Source organism: Phalacrocorax carbo, chromosome 12 (assembly GCF_963921805.1).
Source record: "Phalacrocorax carbo chromosome 12, bPhaCar2.1, whole genome shotgun sequence".
Taxonomy (NCBI): domain Eukaryota; kingdom Metazoa; phylum Chordata; class Aves; order Suliformes; family Phalacrocoracidae; genus Phalacrocorax; species Phalacrocorax carbo.
In genome coordinates this window covers 9706123-9732678 of record NC_087524.1, presented here as the reverse complement: position 1 = coordinate 9732678, position 26556 = coordinate 9706123, and the positions used below count along the sequence as shown (strand labels likewise).

Sequence of the window (26556 nt, the reverse complement as noted above, 5' to 3'; positions counted from 1 at the left end):
CAATAAACACACCTTTATTCCAGATGACAGAAATTAATAATGCTTCCAAGAAACAGTGACATCAAGAAATATTTTTTAATCAAACAACTGCTACTTCTAGTAGTTCACTAGAATTACTTTTAAGACAACCAACAAGACAGAGTTGGAACTGTCTCCAGACTGTTGGTTTTTTCAGAAAGGTATCGTGCTGCCAGGCTGACAGTGGAGAACGTTATTATTTGCTCGATGATCTTATGATTTATTTGAACACAGGACTTCAAAACCTCTGATTCCTTTACCTGGGAGGATTCTATGTTATAATCTTGCTTCCAGTCATTTAACATCTGTAACAATGCTTTAGTTCACTTGAGATTTCTCTCGGTGACGCTGGAGCTCAGAGAGCCAGTGTTACTCCTGCTAACATCTTTTCCCAGGGAGACAGTTGGAGTTGGAAAATCTAACTCTCTAGTTTTCTGCAAACAGATATACAAGAGCATTTTGACTTCACGTAGCACTAAGTAATTTATTTCACTAGCACTTTACAGACTACACGGTGTACATTCAGATGTATGTATCAACGTAGAATAACCTAGAATACTTTTGGTTTTTTTTTTTAAATAAAGCAGCTAAGCCCACAGTTCCCCCTTACCTTGTTCCTGAGAGTTACGTTATAAAATAAAATTGGGCTCTCCTCTGCCCAGAGCCTTTAGCCAGATCAGATGTAAGTTGGCTACAGCCATTTGCTGACCCAGCACAGCTATTATGTATAACAAAACAACAAAAATAGCGTGCATCTGACTTGAGCATAGAAAATTCTGTCTTTCCAAACTGGAAATTAACAAGTCAACAAAATAATAAAGAAAGAAAAATGACAATTTCTTTGGACTTTAAGAACCCTTCAACAAAGGCCTTCTGAAACGTTACTAAGGAAACTACATAGTCATGGAAGTGAAATGTGGCACAGTCATTAAGTTAAAAAAACTTGCTGTCAAAATAGTAAAGAATGTTACTAAAAGCTCTACATTTCATAGAGCAGAAGGCAGGCTTTTAAGGACTTGTGCTAAGACAATTTATTTTATGTATTTATTGTAGAAGATGATGGGATATAACAGAAGTAACTTAACTGTCATTTAAAGGGTATACATCTTACTAGCTCAAAAATATGGGCAGTTTGGGAAAAGGTTCTGTATAATTTGATACTGCAACATGAACCACATCCAAGACTTGCAAGGAGCACAGCTAAATAGCCAGAGGGGTAAGATTAAATAAAACGAGATGAAGCATTATCACCCCACTTCATTCTTTGCCTTGCTAAAAAGAACAATAAATATACTTCATATATTTAAGGGAAAAATATATAGGCCATTTAAGATTCAGTATTTTACAAAAAGACAGTTGTAACAGTGGGAAATGAAACATGACTACATCAATACCACATTAAAACTGGCAACAGCTCTTGCAAAACTATCAAAGCATATATTCTGTTGCTCCTTGCATGCTCTAGTCTGAGATGAAACTTCCCCTATTTCTGAAGTAAGAAAAAAGGAAGTAGCATAGCTTGTGACAGCTTTCATGAAAAAGCTGAACAACACTGGCCCTGTTTATTAAGTAAAAGTTATAGAAACTCATTCATATTCTCTTTATTGTATTAATGTATTTTTAAAATAACAGAAAACTTAGAATTGTAGAGGGAAGTTATTGCTTTCTTATGTACTTGTTTTTGAAAAAGCTGAACAGAAAACAACTGCAAGGGCAGCAACAATAAAAAGAAGACATTAACATAGTTAAGCCAGCATCTTTCACTGTAAGTAAAGTAAGGTAAACAAATTATTTTCAAGTCAGTTCCAGAATTAATTTTATTAATTACAAAATTCACTATGATGATGTATGCTATTTATTGCTTCTATAGTCTGTGACTTGCCAGTAGTTTTCTTGTGAGTCTTAAGTAATGACTCTAAAGCTACATACCATCTCATGAAGACAAAGTGAAATCTTCTGACATGCAAGTTAGAACAGTTGCCTCACATAGTTTATAATGACCTAGCTATCTTTGTGCTGCACACATGACATCAAGAGATGAGAAAGCCATCTGAGTAAACATTTGGTATTCCTTGAAAATTGGCTATTCAAGTGCCATAAAAATAGCGTCTTGGGTTCTGTAAGTAAACATTCATATGCAGCACAGTAGTGGAACATGTTGCTTCTGATGTTGCCTTTCAGATAAAAAAACACCCCCAAAACAAACAAAAAAACCGAACAACAAACCAAACAGTTAACTGATGATTTTAAACAACAATTAAGAAAACTGCCTACCCTGAGAAACTATATGAATGCAAATCCTATTATTTATCAGCTGACTTCAAAAGAAGTTTTAATTTAGAAGCATGCTGCTGATCATAATCTTTTTCAAATTGATGTTTTTTGCACTTGCTGCTTGCCATTTTACTGATCGGTGTAATTTATTAAGAATTTACCTAATATGCTAGTGATAAGTACAAATGGCCACAGGAATAATTGCATTTCTAGATAAAATTATTAAAAACAAATCCAGACAAATAAATCAAGATAAAATACTTCAACTCTCTTTGCAGAGCTTGATGCACAAAATATGGAAAGGAAAAACAGTTGCTTTACTCAGACTTTTGCAACTAATGAACTTGTAAGCTTATATCAATAGATTTTCATATAGTGTTGGAACAATGTTCTTCCTCCAACAGAACTGCTGAGCATCGTGATAAATGCTGCAAACAGCTAAACACACAAGATGTTCAAGAGGAAGTATTGTTCTTGTCTCTTAATAGTGTGGCAATGTTACTTTTAATGGAATTATGAAACCTTTATTTTGCCCATGTCCCCAAGAACTGTCAGCAATGAGGATGCATCAGCATAGCTGTTAGAGATGAAGTAGTTTTCTTTGACAAGGCTTCCCCCCCTACTCCTCCTTTTCTCTGATGTTTATTTTTTTATTCTTTCATTAGGCTGAATGCTTTCTGAAGCAGAGGGCTATATCTTGTTGTGTATTTACACAGCGAGAGGGAATGCAGAATTCCGTTCCTTTTGGAAAATTAATCCAAGCCATTTTTTGCTTCAAAACATTCTCCTCACTCTGAAATTCAATTCTGTTTCTGTACTTTCCTCATACAGGTAAATTTCAGGCCAAAAGTCTTATAAAATTTTCATTATTTTCTAACAGTTATGCAGCATATCTAAAGCAGAGAAAAGAATCGCCACCTGAAAGAAAACTGGGAACAGTGACTTTCAGTAAATTTCCAGTTAAAAGATATGCCTACATAACAAAACTCTGCTAGCATGGATGTCCATGATGCAAAGGGACAGAACTACTGGCTGATAACAACACCAGCAGAAGCATTTAGAAAAACTGCCTTTTTACCAGTACTGTTGCTAACAGCAGATTATTTATATAACACAAGTACATCTATTTTTCCTTTTGTCCTGACAAAAAGCATTCATCTGACACACCTTAACCACATTAGAATATCAATATGCCACCTTGATGCTTTTCTTTTATAGCTGTTTAAGCCAATGCTGACACTGTCTTTTCCCTTACATCAGCACTATCGCTTGTTTGGCTCTCCCGTAAGCTGGTCCAGAAAGCCAAGAAGATTACACGCAAAATCAGCTTTTGGGTGGTTTAGTTCCTTGAAGCAGATCATCACAGGGCTGGCAAGCACCAGACCTGTCACAAGGAAGGAGGTGGTAACAGGAATACATTGCCAGAACTCTGGCTGCACTGACTTGCCTCATTGAAAACTCTTGTGGAAAACAGTCATGGTAAAGACCCAGCCACTCATCATTCGTCATTCAAAACTCTCTTCTGTACTTACTAAAGCTATGGAAATGCACCACTTTGAGAAGATGCCTTACTGTTTCACTTAGTATTGCAGTTCCCTACTGTTTCAGTGCTATTCAGAGATTTAAAGCAATCTACTCCATATTGCATTGGCTCAAAAGTAAGGTCCCATGCTGGGCCACTAACAACTAAGAAGTTTCATTGAAATAGAGATCACCGAAATAGAGTTAACAAGCCTGTACACTAGCTCATTGTTACATTTCACTTTTAAATGCTAGGGGAGCTACGTGGGATTTTTGTTTGTTTGTTTTTATTTAAATGTCACATGCTAAATTAACACACAACTTCTAGGGTTATTAAGCTGACCAGAACATATAAGTTTGCTACTGAGAGACAGCTTAAAGTTCTTGCTACAGCCAAAAGCAAAGGAGGCATTTTCAAGTACCCCAGCTATCTCTGTCAATCAATAGGAAACACTTGACAGCATTCTTGTTTATATGGTGATTCTTAAGCTTTCAGACTTCCCACCCCAAAGACATGGAAAATAGCAGACTATTTTTCAGACTATAAGCAGACTAGCAGACTGTAAGACAAATAGCTTCCTTCTTCCAGGTTACTTATAAAGTCAGCTAGTGCATGTTCACTAGTGTAAAAATATAAGCTTGGCTTAACTCTAAGAGTACCCATTGCTCCACATTACTGGAATGATTCCAGTTCGTTTTGGGGATAATTCCTGTTCGACCTCTTCTGACCGTATTTCCCAGTGACCACAGTTCAGTTTTCACAGTGTAATGCAGTTGCACAAGCCTATGGTTCTGACCCATGACTATCCAGTACCGAAAAGTAGAACAGTTCGCTGAAAGATTTCTGGCATCTGCAGAAGTTAAGCAAGTAAGAGAATGAGAGAAGGACAATTAAAATTATTAAAGGGTCAAGCAGTTGTCTTACACAAAAGAGGGACTAAAAAGGTTAGGCCTGTTCAATTCAAACAGGAAAAGCTGAAGGTGGGACAGGAACATGACTGAACTTCACAAAATAAAGGCAGCAGCAGATTGGTTGAATAAAGCCCAATGGAGACAAAAATTGTGAAGGACATGAAGGTTTACTGCAACGTGGTAATTCGTGCTGAAGCACTCAATTGACATTTCTCCATTATGGTTTTATGGCCTTCTGATTACAAAGTATTAACTCTTTTCCTGGCAAAGTAGAGCTTTGAAATACAAGTGAAAAGTCACCTTCTATAATGTGAAATCTATGCACGTGCTAGGGAAAAGCTTTGGTTTTACAGCATAAATCCTGTGTCTGAAGGACCATTACCTACAAGATAAAGAAAGAATAAATTCCAGTGCAAAGAGTGTTGCCAAGTTATTACTGTATCATTAACAAAGTTACAATAACTTCCCTCAGAACACAGCTTCTGAATCATGGTTATGACTAAACATTTCTAGAGAAAAAAAAACCAGTTCTTTAAAGACCTCCTTAAACAGGAAACTCTCAGATCTAAGATGATGTTAAATTCGATATGAAGAAAGGGACAGTCTTTAATTCACTATCAGGCTAGATGGATTAAAAAACGATTCTGCCTTAGCATAGGGATTCACCATTGCTTTCGTATTAAGTATTTTGATGTAGGCACAACTTAAGTGCTGGGGTAATGGTTCCCAAGAAAACTTCAGCAGACTGTGCAGTTGCCCTTCTACTCTCTTCTCACCCACTCATTTTGAACAACTGCACTAATGCAAGTTTAGAAAAATTATTTCTGAAGATAATGAAGTCCCTTTACTTGTCATGGCATCCTTCAGTTTCAGATTTTCTGAAAAAACAACCACAGACTTATTTTTAAGATTGACACTTTAAAGTAACAATCACTTAGCTCTCTGCAGTATATAAAGGTTTAGCAAATTTTAAACACCAATCAATAAATGGGATTTGGCTATTGTAGTACGATCCTACTTTTTCACTTCTTCGTGTTCTTCTCGATAGAAAAGCCCGTAAAAATTAAAAATCCTATCAATGGATAGCATGCTTTGGGTAATCAGAACCTTCTTAAAGCCAGATTTTAGGTGGAACTTGATTCAAGTATGAAACTATGCTTAAGCAATTTCTTGCTCTAGGCTATAGGTAATTAGCTAAATAGAAAACAGCTCAAAAATATAAACATGGCTACATAAAGGGGAAAAAGTTTGTGTCTTTCTCTTTGGTTCCAAATCACCACTCATGCTTAGCTGTTTTACATTAACACATATAAACACATGCATTCCCACAGAATACTACAAACCAGACTTAATCCAGAAGAGTAGAAATAAACAAGAAAAATCTAACCTTAATATTGTGATTTGTTTTACATACATTTAGAGCTGCTTTAAGAAACAGTACGTCCTCCTAAAACCAATTATGTTAGCTTAAGTAGGTGCACTAAATACACAAAGAATCCTCCATTACTGTTCTATTGTGACTTTTTTGCTTTAGATGAATTTTCTGCTGCATGTACTTTAGTTGGTTTGTATCACGAATGTAGAGCATATCGAACAGAAAATTAGAAAAGCCAATGGAAAAATTAACATTTACAGTGAAGCCTTAAATTTTTTATTGAAGTATAAATACTATTGCAGAGTGGTTTGAGGTGACCTACTAGCTTTTATTGAACATTACTTAGCTAATTTTTATTGTCTGACATCCTTCAAACACATTCTACAAGTACTAGGTCTTCTTTCTCTCTAAAAATACTCTCCCATTTTTTAAGGGATTAGGAGCCAGTGTCACAAGCACCAGCAACTACAATACAATTCTGTCCAGGGAAAAGTGAAGGGGACATCATTGCGTGTACAATATGAATTGGATTCTAGATCTCCCTCATTATGTTCCCCAAAGGCATACAGTTCCATGGTTAGAGATCTTAAGATGAGGAGGTGGCTGAATGGCTTTTGACCTTGTTTTCCATGCTTATGTAAGGTCAGATCACAGAATCTGGAAAGCAGCTCTGTTGAGAATGACCTGGGAGTGCTGGTGGACAGCAAGCTGACCCTGAGCCAGCAATGTGCCCTTGTGGCCAAAAGGCCAACGGTGTCCTGGGGTGTATTAAAAGGAGTGTAGCCAGCAGGTTAAGGGAGGTTATCCTCCCCTTCTACTCCGCCATAGTGAGGGCACATCTGGAGTGCTGCATCCAGTTCTGGGCTCCCCCGTTCAAGAAAGACAGGGAACCACTGGAGAGAGTCCAGCAGAGAGCTATGAAGATGATCAGGGGACTGGAGCACCTGCCTTACGAGGAAAGGCTGAGAGACCTGGGTCTGTTCAGCCTGGAGAAGAGAAGATTGAGGGGCGATCTTATTAATGCTTATAAATTTCTGAAGGGTGGGCATCAAGAGGATGGGCCAGACTCTCTTCAGTGGTGCCCAACGACAGAACAAGGGGCAATGGGCACAAACCAGAAGACAGAAGTTCCACCTGAATATGAGGAAAAACTACTGTGCGGGTGCCAGAGCAGTGGCACAGGCTGCCCAAAGAGGTTGTGGAGTCTCCTTCCCCGCAAACATTCAAACCCCGCCTGGATGCGGTCCTGTGCCCCCTGCTCTGGGTGTGCCTGCTCAAGCAGCGGGGTTGGACAAGATGATCTCCAGAGGTCCCTTCCAACCCCTACCATTCTGTGATTTCTGACTGGAAAAAAACATATATGTTTCCACATGAATTATTTGAGACATAGCTGACAGTTAAAAATTTGTTTCAAGCATTCCAAACTGTAATCATGTTATAAAAACATTAAAGATTAATTGGGTTTGGAGAAAAATTACAACACTTTTTTTTTTAACTCTGTGCTATTAATTCAATCTGCATTGTTTTCTAGCTGCAAATTTCATGGCTTTTCCATCACTAAACATTGAAAACTGCAACAATCCAAACAGTATCAAATGAAAAGATAGAACAAGCATTATATTTGAGTAATTTGGCAGCTACTGTAAAGTGAGACAATAGTCAAAAGAGGTGAGACAATATGAATTAGTCAATTCAGCATATAATCTGAATATAATTAAAGGTTATTGGGGGAGCACAAAGAAGCAAAGACCAAAAAAGTACTCATAAATGACACTTCAGGCACCAGGGTCTCAAGGAATGCATTTAAGATCTCAAACCAGAGAGTTTAATTACATGCTGCCTCTCTTACACAGACTGAACTGTCATTGGAAGAGAATGATGTTTCTAATCTTACAAGATTCTCAAAAGATGGGTCATGGCCAATGAAATATATAAGGCTGATTTCTAACTGCATTCAATTAAAAAACAAACAAAAAACCCACACAACCAAACTGGGCATTTGCAAATATAACCCCAACAAATTATTTCTTCAATATCATTTATGGGGTGGTCAAAACTAGAATTTGGGCCACCACCAAAAGAAACTTGTGAACTACTGCTCTGCAACAATAGCATGTATTACTGCTTGGAGGATTGTATTACTGGAACACTACTTCCCTGCCAAAGATTAAGATCAAAAGATTTAGCCAATTTGTCTACAAAACCTGTTAAAGAAACCCAAAACAGTACCTCAACTTTTTTTTGGCTGCTGTAACAGAATTCTTTACTTAAATAGAATGCATCTGACAAAGATTTCATCAAGTTAGAACAGCTTAAAGAAGCAGCCTCATTCTGCAGTCTACCCAATAACATTAAACAGTCATATTTAGCTTATGCCTGAAATCAAGAGTTTTACTCTCCAGACAAGAAGCCAACAGTCCAAGCACTTACACAAATAGGTAGCTAAGAAATACGAAGTATCAGATGACATGAAAAAAACCAGGAACTTTTATAAGCATAGATAAATAAAATCAAATATTTATTTCCTATTTACTTAGAGTTTTAAACAGTTTATATAACTGTGCTTACACCTTGGAAAAGATGACTGCCTTATCAAGGAGTGATCATGAACATTCTATATTTATCCTCCACAAACTTGTTGGCAGTTTTTATTCTGATTGCAACAGACAGACAATATATTACTCATAAGTTAAGTATTGTGATGCTGATTTTAAGCCAAGTGACTTAAAGATGTCCAAAAACTGAGATATGAAACATGTGTTATACTTCTTGAGAATATTTCCTTGCTACAAACAAAATGGACAAAACAAGAAAATTATCTCAGTTTACAGCCTACAGATTACTTTCTTGCACTGCCCCTTTCCTCAGACAACTTAGAGAATTACAATAGGCATAGAGAGCTCTGTAAAGCTTTCCCCTTGACACATTTCCCAGGGTTTAAAACAGTGATAATGCCTTTTCCTTATCTGGTATCTTTAACATGCTGAAACTGCAATAGTGTGAAAATAGAGATAACATGATAGAGCAACTCACAGAGCTGATCAGCAAGACTGAAATCGTTTGCCTTCTATGAATGGTCATGCACCTTTTTTCATCTAGGCCATACACAGCAGCCCTAAAATACTCAGGCTACTCTTATAGAAATTACTGTTCTTAGGAAGCTACAGGTAAGCTTTTAGTTCTATTTTACTTAGACTATTTAAAATAGAGCATTACCATCTTATACATTAGTCTCTTGAGAGTAAATCAACTCTCTCCTCTGTCTACTAATGCCTCTATGGCTAAACAAAGCAACGTGGCATTTAACTGAATATTATTAATTCAGGTCTCCTGAGGACAACTGTACTATTTTATTGCTCCAGTTTAATCAGAGGTCAACTTATATAGTCAATTATGAATGAAAGCAGATTAGAACAAAATATATTAAGTATTGCAAACAATTTTAATCAAAGTTGCCAGAAGTTCTGCACCAATTCATTCTTACTTATTAAAATTGATTTTAGGACATTGTCACCTTCTTCTTTCTAGGCTTATGGCAGAGTCCCACATGAAACTTCAGGTTCACGAAACAGTATTTGACTGGAAATTTTCAAATGTGAATTTATCTTCCAACTAATACCAAACCAGACCAACTCAAGCAACATCATTCCACAGGAAACGATCTTCTATATAGGAATGTTGGTGAGTCCCAACAGCTCTAAAATTCTTCTACAGAATTAGTGGAGCTCATGACACCAGGTAAGCCAAAACATAAAGAGCAGGCAAAACCCAGAAATCAATGCTTCAGCTTAGATATTAAGTTGTCAAAATGTATTCCTATGAGTGTTGTTACAGATATGAAAGATATCCATCCTAGCAAGCAGCATGATACATTAGTATCATTATGATAACTTCAAGTTGCAATATCCAGCTGCAGGAATTTAGACCAATGTGCTGTAAGGCCACAGAAACTAGGCAATATAAATTCTCCTTGCTTTGCCCTGATTTGGTTTCAGGTCAGACTAATTAAAGTATTTTGCAGGTTTAGAAAATAAGTTATGATGCTAGTGGCATGCAAAAAGTACTTCTGAGCAGCCACCAGCTGTTATTTTCTGGCATTAAAAGGAGTTAAGGCTGCACTATGATTAAATAAGTAAATTGGTCCAGTCTTATTAAAACACTATTTAGAAACTGTATTTGTTTCTACTTGCTGTAGAAGACATTAAAGCAAAAACTAGCTGTCCTGTAAGTCATATAGGTACATTACAGGTAAGATTGTTTTAAATTTACAAATAAAAGTTTAACTTAAATGAAGCAACATCATTAGTTTATTGGACTTGAAGAAACACTATTATCAAAAGCCCACTATCACTAGCCAGAGATGAGTTTGGCCGCTATTACAAGTGAATACCCACTGTAGTTGTAATTTTCAGGAGCTAATGCATTTGGGTAATGTGTTACCATGATTATGGCTATCAGCTTCTACATTTCTTCTCTGAACCTAGAGAAAGCAGAACAGGCTTTTTAACCAAACACCAATTAATTGCTGAGAGTTGGAAAACTTGTCTTCATAACTTTAGATGAAATACAAATATTTGATTTTGCAAATTCCTATGAGCATCTTGTATACACAATGCTTCCAACATCTCAGATTCAGGGTAATAGATGGGATACTCTACATGGGCAGAATATTCCAATTCTAAGGAGCATTAATGCAGTTAAACCTCAGACAAGTACAAAGGATTGTCTAACAACAATTTGTCAGTTTCTATTAAAATAAATATACATTATATCTTCTCTATATATACATATACCGTATATAGAAACCCTGTATCTTCTATAGTATATCGCCACATATATTCTACAACTACAGATTCTGTTCCCGCAGAAGGCTTAAAATTAGTATATTTGTACAGAGGCTACCCACAATTATCATAATGATGACCATTAATTTCTTGGAGGAGTATCCTCTAGCGAAGGGCTCAAAGATGACACCAACTAAGCTCTAGGAAAATGCCTTTCTGCAACATAAGTGTTCTTATATTAGTGTACAATGGTCTTACTACCAAAAAAGGGTGGCAAATTTTACTGAATGAAATAAAGTGCTGGACTATATTTCAAAAGGTTAACTTAGGAAGATAGCTGCATTTTAATTAGTTATGTGCATCTGTATGATATAGATTCTTGACAGGGAAATTTAGAAAAAAGAGCCACAGAACATGTTAGGCATTTTAAAAGTCTGTTTTCTTGCGATCCAAATATTAACTTCTGGGAATTTATAAAGCAGCTTAAAGCTGATGAAAAACTTCACGTTTACTTAAAATGACTACTCTTTTAACACTTACACTGATTTACCTTAAAGCAATGTTTACTATGTGCACTGAACTGACATTTGACACAATAGGGCAATATAACACACAATAAACAATGTGATATAGTAACATAACTCATTTCTAAAGCAAACCGATTACAATTAACTGTAACACTAGGAGCCTAAGGTTTCTCAGGGGACTTAACCTTATCAAATCAAAAGCAGTTTCAATCTCAATCTCCTCTTAAAAAAAAAAAGGGGGGGGGAAGTAATTTGCGATCTAACTGCCAAACTTCAAAGTTGAAATCAGCCTCCAGTGCTAATATTATGCTTCTTCAGTGGCTTTCAGAAACCTGGCAGCCCATTCAGTAATTCTAAATAACTCATGACAAGCAATTAAGAAAAGATTGGAAAAAAGTCTATCAGCAGCAGCCTCAAAATTCTCTTTACAAGGGTCATCACCTGTACTGAAGTACTGCAAGGGTCCATAAATTTATAAAGGATGGAAAACTACACCATTATTCATTAGCCAAGAGGAAAAAGAAAAGAAAATAGCCTAAAAGTGGCCTCTTTGAAGAGGCTGAAAAGGGCTACATTGAGAAGACCTACACAATCATAAACCTCTGCCATCAGGAGTCTGCAGTTGCATAGCTCCTCTGATCACAAAAAAGACTTGCAACAGCAGTCAAAACACTTAGAGTATTTCTAAACATTACTTAGAAGCTAGTGAATACAAATGTATGAATTGTCAGAGCTAAGAAAGCTTTAGATAAACTAGAACAAACAGCTTCAAAGGAAATAAGCTCTTCCAGTAATTTGGGTAAGTTATTAAAAAAATAAGCAAGACCCTTGTACTTCATTGGGAAGAAGGGGAATAAATCACAAGTCTTCAATACCCTGAAGACTTCTGTACACAAAACAAGTTATCACTAGACACAGCATTTTTTTATTGTAAATAATTTAATCAGCTAGGCTTCAAAATACTACCAGAATAATTTAAGAGCTGCTTTTGAGTTTTTCTTTAAATATTTAATACTTTGTCCAGAAGAAGAGTTACACAACTAAACCAAATAATTCTCTACAGGAAGTCATAGCGTGTAACCAATCTAACCTATTTTTATTAGAACTCTAAAATATAGAAAACCTTATTTCTCAGGCAATTCTATTTTATCATGTATCTGCCAAAACCCTGTCACACACTGAGTCCTAGGATCTTAAACAACGGCAAACGTAGTTTTGGAAAATGTAACTGAAACAAGGGTATTAGGGGTTCTTTTGTGAAAAAAACAACCCACCTCACTCACAAACTTAAAAGCCCCAACCCCCCACAATTACGTTACTTTCAGACGCAGTCTTCAAAAGTTGACAGTTCTGTTCTGGTTTAGAGTTTTGATTCCAAGACTTGAGAAGGTATTGAATGGCTATTCCTGCAGTCTCTCATTGGAGACGTATATCCAAGAAAGAACAACCTAACACACCCTTGCTTTTGAAACAGTTTCTGGCCAAGCATGCTCAGATGCAGGAACACAAGTACAGTTAGTGTCTGTGCGTAATCCTCCTCCTCAAAATAGACAGAAACAAAGTGAATGCTGCTGAATACATGCAGTAGGAGACTTTTTTTTTAAATGGGAATTTTTTTCCCCAGGAGTGAAAGTACCTGTTAGTTTTCACATGTGCCATATTCAACAAGTTTACCACTGTAACTACATGTGTAATTCTAACTACTACAATTTTCGAAATGGGTTAAATATTGAAAAATTCAATTTCAACAGTCAACACTATCATTTCACAGTCAGAAATAAACCTCAAAGTGAAAAACCACATCCAACTGGAAAAAACTCTCCGGCTGTACACAAAGTACACTGAAATGCAAAGTTTGCCAGCTGTCTTGCTCAGACACCTTTCTCTACAGACTACTGCTAATTCAGACATGCCTACAGATAAACATGAAGTGAGAAGAGGTTTGGGGATGGGAGGGGAAATGCATGTGGGGGAGGAGGAGAACACATTTCGTATTTTATCTTTGAGGCTTCCCCAGCATTTTATTCACGAAAAGGGACTCAAAACTCCGCTAAGAAGTTTAAAGAAAAACTTTAATACTCTGCAAATGCTGTTAGAGACAAAAATTGGTTTCTATAGTCACCAAACTTTATGATATAACAACTTCAGCCATATTTCCCAGCCATTTTAATTATAAAACACTCTAATCTTCCACACTGACAGGAGAACTACCATCTAGACTACGTACTACACCAACATCAAAATCAACTAGATGCTCTTGAAATAGAACATTGACAAATGCCTAGGGTGAAAAAAACCCACCTAGCACTCTGCACTAACTGTGGCACTTCTGCTCAAATTCACAAACAGGTAACATCACAGTACAACGAAGTCTAAAAATCTCTACCAAAAATAGCACAAGTTTCATGAGTACCCGGATTTCATAAACTCTTAAATGCAGTATGCTAAATATAAATGTTTCTTGACCGACTTAGCCCTCAGAAACACTGTAAATGCTCTTATTTCTTATACTATTTTTTTTCCTAGTCTCAAAAACCTGCTCCAGAGGCTCAATTCATATAAGTTCCCTATTTCGCTCATGCTTATCCTCCATGGTTTTTTCCACACTATCTCAAAACCAAACATGGAGCACTGATGCCCTTTAAGAAAGAGGAAAAGTAGCTAAAAGATTTGCCTGAAAACTACAGGCTCAAACACTACCAGCATTATACCTATGTCACTGTCCTCTACTTTGCTTGATAAATTCTAGGTAAGCATACTTAAAAACACTCCTTGTACCAGTATATTTAAAGATTTAAAGATCAAACAACCGTGAGAAGTTAGAAGAACACAGGAATTTTGCCACGCAAAGAAAGCCAAGATAACACAATTTAATTCAATTCCACGTGGAACAACATAGGAGAATGCCCGTTAAAAACAACGTGAGGTTGGCCCTATAAACTACACACGAAGCACAGAACTGAATTTTACTGTTCACGGACTTTCTTCCGTACAGAAACTTTAAAAAACAAAAGTATGAACTTTGCACCTAAGAAAACACAGTCTTTGCAAGATCAGAAGCCATTCTGTCCGCAACTCCAAAACGCAAAATACAGGAGAAGCGAGCGATTCAGCAGCGGGCAGGGTGGAGCAGAAGGCGGGACAATGACCTAATAGGTCTTTTCTATCTTTAGTTTCATGAGCCGCTGTGGGCAATAGGCGTCCGGATGACCCACGCCGCTCCCGAGCGACACGCCACGGGAAGCGGGGCCGCGTCCCTCCCGGCGGGGCGGCAGGTGGGGCGCCGCGCTGACCGGCCCAACCAAGCTCTCGACGCCTACCGCGGGTGTCCCGAGGCGACAGAGCTTACACACAGGCAAGCTTCGGACAGCGTCGAACTCGGAGGCAACACTGCAGGTCATCGCTTAGCTGTGAGCGATGCCGCAAGAGACCCGAGCTGCCCGCGTGTCCTTACCTTGAACACTTTACCGAAAGCACCATCTCCCAGCTCTCCTATAATTTCCCAGAACTCCTCAGGGTTCAAATCCCTCTTGACGTGCTCGTATTGTTTCTTCTTCTTCTCACCACCCAGCTTGAAGATCTTACGAAAGTTGAAGAAGGACATCTTTTCCTCCTGCCGAGGGAGGCCAGCCTCCAGGCGAGCGGGCGGAGGGAGGGAAGGAGGGGGCGGGCGGCGTCTGGCGGTGGCGCCCCCTCAGCCCGCCCTCACCGTCCGGGGCGGGCGGTCCCGCCGGGGCCGGGGACAGCCCTCACGCCGCCACCGCCGGGCGCTGAGGGGAAACAACAGCCCGGGAACCCCCAGAGGGGCCGGGCCCTCGCCGCCGGCCGCAGCGGTCCTCTCCTGCGGCGGGCTAGGCGGTCCCCGCCTCACTCGGCCGGGCCAGCGACCATCGCGGCAGCAACAAGTGCCGAGCTCCCTCCTCGGGACGGGTAGTGGCGGCGGCGCCTGAGGAGAAGAGGGGCAGCAGGGAGAACCACGGCTCCTGCTGGAAGGAGAGGGCGGCTGCGCGCCGCGGGGAGCGGTCACCCCGCTGCCCGCCGAGGGCGCTCCCGCCTCGGAGAATGCGGCGACAGGACAGGGCTACCCAGCTGCCAGCCAGTGCCCTCTCGGAGCAGGGCCCGCGGCACCCCGGAGCAGCAGAGCCCAACGAAGGCAGACGACGCGCCCCTACCAGTCTCCCTCCCGCTCGCTCCCCCGCCCTCTCACAGAGCGGGGCCCGGGCGGCACCGTTTCCTGCGGGCGGGGCGGGGCGGGGCGGCGGCGGCCCCTCCCCCTCCTCCCGCCGCCGGCGCGTGCGCGCGCCCCCTGCCCCCGCCCCTCTTCCCGCGCTCCCGGAACCGCCTCGCGCTCGGGCCGCCGCCGCCGCGCCAGCGCACGCGCGCCACGCCCTCCGTAGCGCATGCGCGAGCTATACCGACAGCTCCCCCCACCAACGGTTCGCCGCCGGCAAAGGTGGGGGAAGGGGAGGGGCTTTCCCCGTCTCACGTGATGCGACGGCGTGAACCAATAGGAGCGCGCCGAGGTCTCCGGCGGGTAAGTTGGTGCCCGGCCCCAAGATGGAGGGGGGTAGCTCCTTCCTCAGGGCTGGGGCTGGGGGGGGGTGTCAGTGCTGGGTACGGGCGAGTTCTTGGTTTTTCCCCCTTTTCTTCCTTAGGGGTGGGCAGTGTACTGGAGTATTGGGGGGGGGGGGGGGGGGCAAGTGACTTTTCGGTGCCCGGTAGCCGTTATGGGAGGGGCTATGTGGAAAAGGGATCCTTTGTGGAGTAACTCATCCTGTGGGATCCCTCGTTCCTTTCTTATTTTCTCAACTGTCTTGTGTAGGAAAGTTCTCGCAAGTCCTGTGGCAGAGGGTGATGTTTCATAGGTAGGGGTCAGCTTCATTTCGGGGTACCTTCAGCTTCTCTTCCCAGCACGGGTGGACTCTCTCCTCCCCTCACGTGGCTCCTAGGTCTGACTGTGGGAGCTGAAGGGGGTATCAGGTCCTCTCTGTCTGCCGGGAGCGTCTTTATGGCAGGTGCTGCCTCCTGGAGCATTTGAGCTTGGGAGTTCTTCTTTGAAGAAGATCTTGGTAGAAAAGGACGGTGTTAGAAGACTTTGTCAGCCACTGTTATTCTTAGACCTGCTACTGGTTTGTTGCAGCATTCAGTCATAGCAGGGTGTGATGTTAATGTGCTGCACGTGTTTGATATCTTGTGAGCTTTAATCTGTGGGACAGGCTTGAATTTCCTTATCTCACAATCTCTTCCCACAAGTGATTCCTTCATCGGCCTGCAGTATGATTGTGTTTTAATAGTTGTGTTGTTTACATGCCACCAAATGTGTGGTATTTCTTCACATGAAAGCAAGAGACATTCCCATTGCCTGGTTAAGGGACAATTAGCAGACATCTTAGAGACAAAGTTTAGGCTGTGGCACGAGGCAGGAAGTTGATCTTGCAGTTACGGCAATATTGTGAGACCTACGATCTGACAATGAGACAAACACCCAGGGAAAATCATGTAATGCCTTACCCTCATATGAACCTGAGTGCCTGTGGTTACCATTAGTTTAAACTGCATTATAAGCTTCAAAAGATCAAGACTCTGCTGTGTATAATTCCTCAGACCATTTTCTTAGCATGACAGTAGTTTGCTACCTAAGGAGGGTAGTCCATACATAAACTGAGTAATAATAATGAGGCATTGAGATGCACTGGTTATGGGGATCATATAGCAGCCTCAGCAGTCTCATTGAAAGAAGCGTGACTTTAAGGAATAGAAAGTGCTGGACTGAGCCAAGAAAGGGATTTCAGCAAAGGAGGTGTTTAAAGGTACAGGTGTTTGTAGTAGTGAAAATTAGCAAGGTGGTTCAGAAGGAAATAAGGGCATAGAAGTAGACTGGGACTGAACTTTGCATCCTGTGTTAACGATTTTTTTTTTTTTTTTTTGGCTGAAGCACATTGGGGTAGAAGCCTTTTAGGAGTATGTTGGCATTGTGTATTGAGTAATTAGTGGCGCTGCTAGTATTTATGGTGTACCGGAACATGCTGTGTTAGGCACTGTCCTGCCACAGAACAAGGAGATGGCCCCTGCCACAAGGAGTTTATGAATCAAACAATAGTGTTGTGTCATGAGTTAATTGCTTTGTATAAAATCCATTTCAAAGGTAGTACTGCTCTATGAATAAAGAGCCTTTCAAGTACTCTTGCTTACCTGATAGCAATTCTGGTTTGTTTTAATAAACAGAATTTATTGTTAAAAAATGATCTTGGGCTTTGTGGTTCATTTGTATCGACAGCTTGACCACAAATGTAAATTGGTTGAGGAAGGTGTTAAAGCCAAGACTGCTTATGTGTGTAAGGCTAAAACAAAGAAACAGCTGCAATCTAAATAAGCTGTTTTCCTTTTTCCTCTATGATCTGGCTGGCTGCACTTATTAACTTAATATGCAAGTTATGCAAGATAGTTTGGATTAAATACAATAACAAAGTGATTGATAAGCTTTCTCTAGTGTCACCGGCAACAGTTTAGCTTCTGGAATTTTAATCTTTAAAATTCAATTTCTTTTTCCTCTCTGTAACATCTTTTTGTGTGTGTGTGTGTGGTTGCCCCTTCAGGTGGGATAACAACTTTAATTTGGATGTTAAAATATAATTATGGCTTTAATCCATAATTTTAATTTTTTAAAATATTTTTATTTTTAACTTGCTTTCTCTTGCACAAAAAGTGCTTTGGGACTAATTTCCATCTGTTTATTTTAACTGACTAATTGATAGAGTATGGGGGGGGAAGGAATCCAAAATCATAGCACGAAATCCTTGTATCTAGGTGGGATTAGCTTTTCTTTAGCCTTGGGGTTAAAATCATTGGGCAGTGGGGGGTGTGTGTGTATGTCAGAGTTTGTAATAACTGGAACTAAATACAAAACTAAAAGAAAACTTTTTGAGCTATATGTGAACAAAGGTAGTTGAGTTGCTGCTTTAATAAGGCTGGCAGTTATGGCACTGGGATACCAGGGCCCGGTCCTCTCTCAGCTCTTCAATAAATGAACTTTTGACTGTATGTAGTTCACATACAGCATCTATACTATGTATCACTTTGCTTTGAACCTCTTTTATCACACACATGTTCACTGGGAGCAGAACAGGGACAGTAGTGTCATCCTACCAGTGACTGAATGTTAGTAGGTACTACTGATGTGTTGCTTTAGACTTTTACAGCCTTCCTGTTCCAGAGAGCTTTTAATTCATCAGATGTTGAAAATATAAGATGAAAGGCTGGCACAAGAAGGAGGAATTAATCTAGTGATAAAGTTTTGCTTTCAATTTCTATTTTTTTGCTTACTGTTTAACAAGTAATTCAAGATAAAAACATTATATCTGAAAACAAAACCTGTGGTTTGATCTCATTTTTTCCCCTTATTCTTTCACTGTAGAGTTACAGCTTGCCACTCAATCCTAAAAATAAACTCTGTAAGGTGAAGGTTAAGTGCTAGTAACAAATCCTTCCCAGTTTACATTTTTGCATTGACTTCCTGGTATGGAGGAGGCTGTATGAAGCCTGTTTTTTTTTGTGTGATTTTTTTTTTTTTCCTTCCCCTGCTAGCAGGAGTTTTTAGCAACTGTAAATAGTTCCAGATGGTAAGGATAAAAAGGTAAAAGTGAGTTATAAGTATATTAAAACTTCTTCAGGAATTTATTGCAATGCATTTTGAAAATTCAGTGCTTCCTTAAAATGTCAGAGTAAAGATGTCAAAGAAACTATCTTGGTTGTGCGTCAAATATACCGGCTTAAAAATAGCTGTAATTCTTTACTGCAATCTTTTTCATGTCTTTAAGATTTAGAAGTTTCCTTTATACTTTCTGCTGCTTAATATCACCATTCTTTCCCACTGACTTCATCTCTTAGCTTGCTACTGTTCCTAACTCCTTCTTTTAAGTTCTACTTCTCTTTCACTTAGACTTTCTGCCTCAGTTTCTTTTCATTGAAAGCAAACACTTGCTTCACAAATTTAATATGAAATGTGTTCTTCACAGCATGCATTTCCCTTTCACTGCAGTCCTACATCCTGTCTTCAGTTCTTTCAAAATATTTAATGGTATATTTTTATATTGTCTTGACTTTCTGTCCACCCACGATTTCACTGATCTCCTCCAATCTTCTTTCTGATGTTTGAGTTCATTGAACTGCTGTAAGGTCACAGGTGGCTTGTTCGTGGTTAAATCTGAGGCATAATTCCTGTTTCATACATGTCACCTTTGGTACTCAACACTGTCCCTTCTGTTTTCCTTACTTGATGTATGTGGTGTTTTCACTGATATTTTCCAATTATATGGCAGTGTTTTTTCCATAGACTCTATCATTTCTACTCTTGAAGTTCTGTTCTTGAAATTAGTTTTCTGCTGTATTGAACTCAGTTCTAAGTGCCACTGTAACTTCTAGGTCCTTCTAGTTAACCCACTACCTTCCTTTTTAACCTCCTCCTTTTTGCATTCCTGATTTTTTTCCAAGACCGCTGTATCTGAAGTTATTTCTAAAAGCTGCCTTGCTTCCCTCTGAATCCGACTTCTTTTTGCTTGGAAATCAGGATTTGGTGGAATTAAGTTCTCATACTTTGCCTTGTACCACCATAGCTTTTCTAACTTTCCTCAGTCCTTCAGGTTTTATGAGAAATGTTTGGTAACTCTCCCGTACCTGACCTTTTTCTCCCTTCTCCTGTTCATCATCAGTCATTTTTCCTTTCCTGCTGTTCTGAATATGTTACTTTCTCATAGGAGCACCTCAGTTCAATGGATTTTAAATACTATGGCATTTTCAGTCTCCTTCCATCTTGTATATTGACCTTAAAGATATTCCTTTTCTTCCCTCTATGACATTTCCATCTTGTCTGTGTACATGCCAAGTTTTTAACTTTTTGTCCTTTTTGTGTGGCCCCTCTACACTTCCTATGCTGTACCCGACTCATGTGTCCTAATGCTCTAATTAATGGTGGTAGGTACAGAGGAGCTAGTATCATTAGTTAATAACCCATGTTTATGACAGAGTGAAGAAGAAAATACAAAAGAGGGCTAAAAAAAATTTTATTTCTTTATGATGTAAGAGAAGGCTGTACACTTTCCTCCAAGGAGCATCAAGTCATGTTACCCATTTATTGGAAGCCTTGAGAAGGGAGGCTGTATTGTAAATAGCACTCTTAAAACCCTTCTGTTAAGTGTACCATTGATAGATCTGTAGCTTAGAGACTTGTGTCTCTGTTCTGCATTTGAAATTTAAAGCTGTCTTCATAAAGGAATAAAAAAGAGGCTCAGTTTTGTACTCAGTATTTTATGAGCCTTTATGATATGAGTAACAGGAATAGTTCAGTCATATATAATAAACAGGGGAAAATTATAATACCAGAGGTTAGATGCTCAAGAGCTTGCCCATATCTCATTAGCCAGAATCATTGCTCAGGCTCCTGTCAATAACCTGGAAGCTATACATTACATGACTTTTTTTTTTAATGCGTTACTTTAGGACCAGTTAATCTAAGAATTGCCATAGAAACATGTGCCATTTGGAAACTTAAACATATAAGGGTATTACTTGATGTCTGCAGTAAAAAAAAATTGAGTGTTAAAATGTTTAGGAATAGGTTTGATCTATATTGAGTTCAGAAAAATCGGTGTGTTTAGTCTGAATTGGCCTAGCTTTTTCACTAGTCAGTGAGAAAAGGTGTCTTCAAAGCACAATTCACCCTTTCCCATTTTAGATGCTTATCTTTATCACACAGTGTTTAACTGTGTGAGGTGAGTTGTCCTGGAAACCTGTGATGGAAGGTTGTTCTTCCTACTTGTGGAGACACCACTGCCCACAGAACTCTTGGAGTGCAGTTCTCTTGATACCAGACAACACCTCCGGGAATAATGACAGAACAAATATAAAAGTTGCCAAATTACTTGAATTTTTCCAAGTAAACCGATGATGTTTTATTGAACAGGCTTTATCTGAAATCAAGTGTCAGAAGAAAAAGCAATAATAGAAATATAAAAATCTTGAATAAGGATCAGATCTTTCAACAAATAGTACAGTAATATTTCTTGGAAACATACCGGATCAAAGGTGTTGAAGCTTTAATGTGTTAACTTCATTGAAGTTATTGCAAAAAATAAATATGTTATTCTTATTGTTTCTAGCTGGTCTGCAAGAAAACCACCTTCAAGACTGATATTCAGAAACATAGTCATACAATTGGAGGGGTAAGTTGTGTTTTTATACTTTTACTTGAGTGAGAAGCAAACTTCAGATTTAATGGCAAGTGTCAACAACTTGCACCTCAAATAGCTGATTCTTTTGATTAACTGACTTAACATGCTTAAAAACTTAAGGTCCCCTCATGATAAAATTTTTCAAGAAGCCTGGACACTTTTTGCTTTGTATTTATCTGACAAACTCCTTTTGCAGGAATTTTCAGGTAATATTAAAATACTGAGCTGCATTTTTGGATAGCTGCATTTTTTTTTAATACAGTAGTTAGTCTAATATAAATTGTTTCCCTGAATGTCTTGATGACTGTAACAATCTGTCACAGAACCACACATGAATAAGTCTAGAAAGAATATTTTTTAAAATCAAATTTTAAAAAAATAACATACAATTAAAATACTACTACTCTTAGCTATAATGCTATATTCTTTCTAACCATTTTAAGCATTTGAGATTATATTTCATTTATAGGAAAATCTGTTTGATCAAAGCTGTACATGAACACAAGGGAAAGTATTTTAAACTTTAAACTCCATCTGATGGATATTAGAAGCTTTAGTTAAGTCACATGGAAGCAAGTATTACAAATGCTTCACCATGTTTGTCTTTCCTCCAGATGGTAATTAGACCATGTCCTTTTGCATAGGAGTCACGAGCTGACTTGCTCTTTTTGTTTGTGGCGTTCAAATTTGTGTTAGTTCACATAGCAGCTAGGATTAGAAATTTATTAAGGGATAAAGATAGCTTTGCATCTCACTATTGCTTTCAGTCGATACTGGCACAAAAAATGTCTGAACAAAAACCCCACTTATATTGCTGTTTTTCTTTGTGCAAATTTTCCAGAATGGTCATTGTGTTGTCTTGTGATCCTGTTCAGCTCTAGAATCTTGGGACTGAATAACTTGTTCTGTAATATGAAAATGAGTTATTTTTAAATCTGGTTTTTATTATGGCTGGCCAGCCGGCAAACCCAATCCTGATTATGTTGTAAGCATAAGCAGGAAGTTTATTATGCCTTTTACAGCTATTATTAAAAATATACCGTACTGAAAAGTAGGGAGACATTTCACACAAGGACAAAAAAGGACAATCTGACAAAAAGGTAGCACTGAAAAATGCTGATTCTTTAGTTATATCCCAAATAGAGTGGAATAATATTGGAGGCATGTCTAGTAACAAAAAGAGCAAATAACATTTAGAATGTGAGATACCAACTGTTCGTTAATGCAAAGCTAGACTTTAAAATATAAACTGATTTTACTGAGAGAACAGCATAGGTTTTAATTGAAAAGTGTTATTTTATATTAAAACCATGTTTAAAATTGTTTCTGTATGTGTAATCTTATTCTCTTTTTACCTAGATTTTTATAAGCTGTTGTGTAATTCTCATTTCTGAGGCAAAAAAATTGTTTACTATGTGTTGTAAAGTAGAATTTGTTTTTATGTAGGATCTCCTCTTGGTACAGCAGCAACGCGTGGAGCTGTAATAATGTGTCAGTTGTTAAGGCAAACAGCAGCTATTGTGTGTCCAACAATAGTACACGCAAACTTTGGGCACTAGGACCTCCTTATAAGAAAATAGAGTATTGTGATGTGATGCAATTTGTCTCTAGTGCCCTGGAATCTTTTTTTTTTGGTGACAGAAGGGACCTTAAATCTAATATCTAATCCACAAAATTATGTTATATAGTACATCATGTGATGTTTATGGATTAAGCAATAAAAGCCCATTACATTAGGTGGACTGAAATTTCTGTAGTAGAAAATAAAGCTACCTATAGGAGAAATAATTCCTGTGGCTTCTGGCTAAGCTACAATAGATTGTTCCAGATACAGTATACAGGAGTGACTTAGTTTCAGAAGCATGAGGTAGGGAGCAGCATCTATTCAAATTCAAATACAATTAAGGAGACACTTAAACCTGTTTATAAAAGGCTGTTTGGTTTTTTACATACCAAGAAGTCGGAAATAGTAGTGACTTTATCATGTTTGCTGTGACAATGATTCATATAGGGAACGTAAGAAGTTGCAGCCAGTCATCAGTGAGGTATTTTCTTTCAAGAATCTTAATAGTGTTACATCCATTTGGTGCTTGGATTCAGAAAAAAGTTTTTAAAGGTGGGCAAAGAAGTCTACCTACCTTTGTTCCTGAGGGGGGAAAGCTATTAAGATGATAATCATGTTGCAGGACAGGTATTCCTGAACAGTTTTTGGTTTGTTCTGCATCAGTCCTATATCAGCCCTCAGTGATGAGATTTGGACAGACCTCAGAGGGAGCATCTGTAATATGTTCATTATTTCAGAACATCCTCAGAGAATTGCAAAAATTACTAACCCAAAAGTTAATAGAGGACACAGTCTCTGGATTTTTAGCAGGTCCTAATAGTTTAGCAGCTGGGATAATGAGCCAGCTTTCTTAGCTGAGAAGAAACTACCCTTAAGATCATTCAAAGTTCATAGGATGCAGTGTAAGAGATTGTGCAGAACAATTTGTCTTATGGAACCAAGAAATATCCACACACCTTTGGCATTTCTAAAACTTTTTAGTTTTGTAGGTCAGAGAAGCCTGGATGTGACTAAGAAATCCTTTGCCTGATTTCAGGTATAAAAGTTCTACTGCTCGGAAAGGAGGCACAGTTACAAAAGAAAACTCAGAGAATAGTGGGCTGGGAATGGCACCATTTTTGGTACAGAAAAAGCTACCCTTTGATACTTTTCCTAGATGTTGGCTGAGAGGACCTGTGTGAGGGGTATTAGAAAAGCATAACAAAAGCTTTGTTCTTTTGTGGGATGATAGTTCAAACTTCCCCCAGTAAAAGAGATAATGCTTTTTAAATTTTTTTTTTTTTTTTCCCCCTGCTGCCTTCCATTTTGCACAGGTTTGTCTTTTGGAATGTCTAAACATTTTTCTACAAGAAGTGCCATCAGACAGGAAGCATTGCCATTCTTTATATGGAGAAGAAAAAGAATAATTTTGTGGAATAGCTTAAAGAAAACAACCAAAGAACAAATGCAGCTAGCCTAGAAACAGAGCTCGGTGTCAAGCTCACTGTATTTATTGTTCTTTCCAAGAAGAGTAACAGTTAGGTCTCAGTCTTCCAAAGGAGCTCCAAATGAGTAATCTCAGTCTCTAGTTAGCTCCTAAAATGTATGATGGCCCTAGCTGGATCAGAGACTTCAAAATTATTCTGATTTGAATTATTTTGTATATACTAACAGCAGTGCTATTTGGACACCATATTTCAAACACAGCCTCACAGTGTTCTTATGTAGTTTAAAGGTTCACTTGTGTAGCAAAGAAAAACTTAATTTGATTTCAGAACATGCAGTCTGTCATAATCTAATGCTTTGATATATGCTGGGAATATTTTGAAAACTTTATCACAATTGTGCACCTAGACCAAGTGGTAGGTTAATTATTTTGAAGTCTCTGGTTGTAATGGAGTGCTCTGTTGTGCTATGAACGTTCATATATATTATGATCTTATTCCAGAGGCTGTTATAATTTACACCAGATGCACAAACTAATTTAAAGGGGAGGGAGGAAAATGGGCAGGAAAACTTGCCTCTAGAACTTGAGTCAGCTTTGTCATGGAGTTCACAGGCCTAATAACTTCAGAAAGCTATTAACCGATGCTTGCCACTCCTGCCCAAATTTCTGAAATTTGAAAATCTTCATTCAAGAAGTGGCACTAAATCTAATATTACACTGCTATGCCAAAGTAGGAAAGCTAACTCTGTTGCCTTAAACCAGGGTGAATGACGTTTTGCTCTGAAAGTTAATTTGAATGAGTTAATCCTTTAAGTCAGATCAGTAAATCAAATGTATCGGTCAAAAAAAAAAAATTTCCTTTGCCAAGAGCCTGTTTAGGATCCTCTTGCTGTCAAAGCTTCCATACTACTGTTTTTTCAATCAGCAAAATTACAATTTGTAATAAGTAATTTATTTTTAGTTCTGTTTGGTTTTATTTCACACTGATAACTGAGAACCTTCCCTCCCAGTGAAAGAATGTCTTTTCAGCAGCTCGGCTCATAGTGGCAGCATTGTAAGTGATTAAGAACTTTCAGAGAGAATTAATTGTCTTCATAGACTTCCTTCTGCCCTCACTGGAGACAGGTTAGTTGAAGAAGGTGCTTCAGCATGATTATCCAGTAGCTTTAAAATACAAAATGCAAGTGAATCTTTCTGACCATTGGTAGTCACAACTACTAGCTTATTATGGGAAGCCTTCTGCTGTCCATGACAAATAAACATATAGAGCTAGTTTAATGGTCTGAGTGGTTTGTGGATTTCTTGGTACATAGGAAACTATGTTATCTATCTTCTCTAACTATCTGTTATCTATCTACTGTTTATTTTATTGCACGCTTCCTTGTTAGTTTTCCAGAATCATGCTTTTGGAAAATTGGGTGCCAAAACCTTGTTACAAGGTTTAACTTGTATATAAAAGAAGCTGCAATGCCAAAGAAGGCAACCTAGAACTGCAGGCTTTGTCCCCCTTCCTTCCAAGACTGTTGGTGTTGGAGGAGCCACTCTGTCTGCTCTCCTGCAGCCACATGCGCCTGTCCAGAAGGATTTCTAGGCAGTGCTGTGGAAAGTAAAACCAGAGGGAAATACATTACAGGTTGCGACACGGAGACATTGACTCCCGTGGAAGACTATTACAAAGTAGTGGTGTCAGTTTATTGATAAAACAAAGCTTTATTTTTTTCTCCTATCTATAGCCTGGCTATTAGAGGCATTGTGGACAATATCCTTCTGTGTTGTTGATAGTTTCCCTACTGGCTAAAGCTTGTGGTGATGGGTCTTTTGTCTTGCACCATCTTCCCTTGTCACGGAAGTGTATTGTAGTATAATCTAATGTAATTAAAAGACACATGTTTAAAATTGGAGTATCTTTAAGAAGAATTCTGTAATTTT

The 26556-nt window shown here is 38.7% G+C and overlaps 2 protein-coding genes across 9 annotated transcripts in view; one reads left to right on the top strand and one right to left on the bottom strand.

Annotated features, from left to right (window-relative positions):
- SLK (STE20 like kinase) overlaps positions 1-15675 on the bottom strand; it is a 49356-nt gene extending 33681 nt beyond the window's left edge. For 2 of the 3 annotated variants that reach the window (XM_064464089.1, XM_064464090.1), the window contains exon 1: positions 14866-15675. In XM_064464089.1, coding sequence (XP_064320159.1) covers positions 14866-15015 — 150 coding nt within the window. In that variant the 5' untranslated portion in view covers positions 15016-15675. The remainder of the gene's footprint in view (positions 1-14865) is intronic. The other variant, XM_064464092.1, reaches the window with a different exon arrangement.
- Positions 15676-15726: 51 nt separating this feature from the next.
- Positions 15727-26556, top strand: part of STN1 (STN1 subunit of CST complex) — a 44881-nt gene continuing 34051 nt past the window's right edge. Inside the window, exons 1-3 of one of the 6 annotated variants that reach the window (XM_064464095.1) lie at positions 18157-18569; positions 18999-19044; positions 21566-21628. The gene's annotated coding sequence lies outside the window, so the exon portion shown is untranslated. Of the gene's footprint in view, positions 15946-16139; positions 16277-18156; positions 18570-18860; positions 19045-21565; positions 21629-26556 lie in introns of those variants that run through there. The other 5 variants (XM_064464098.1, XM_064464097.1, XM_064464093.1 and 2 more) reach the window with 5 other exon arrangements.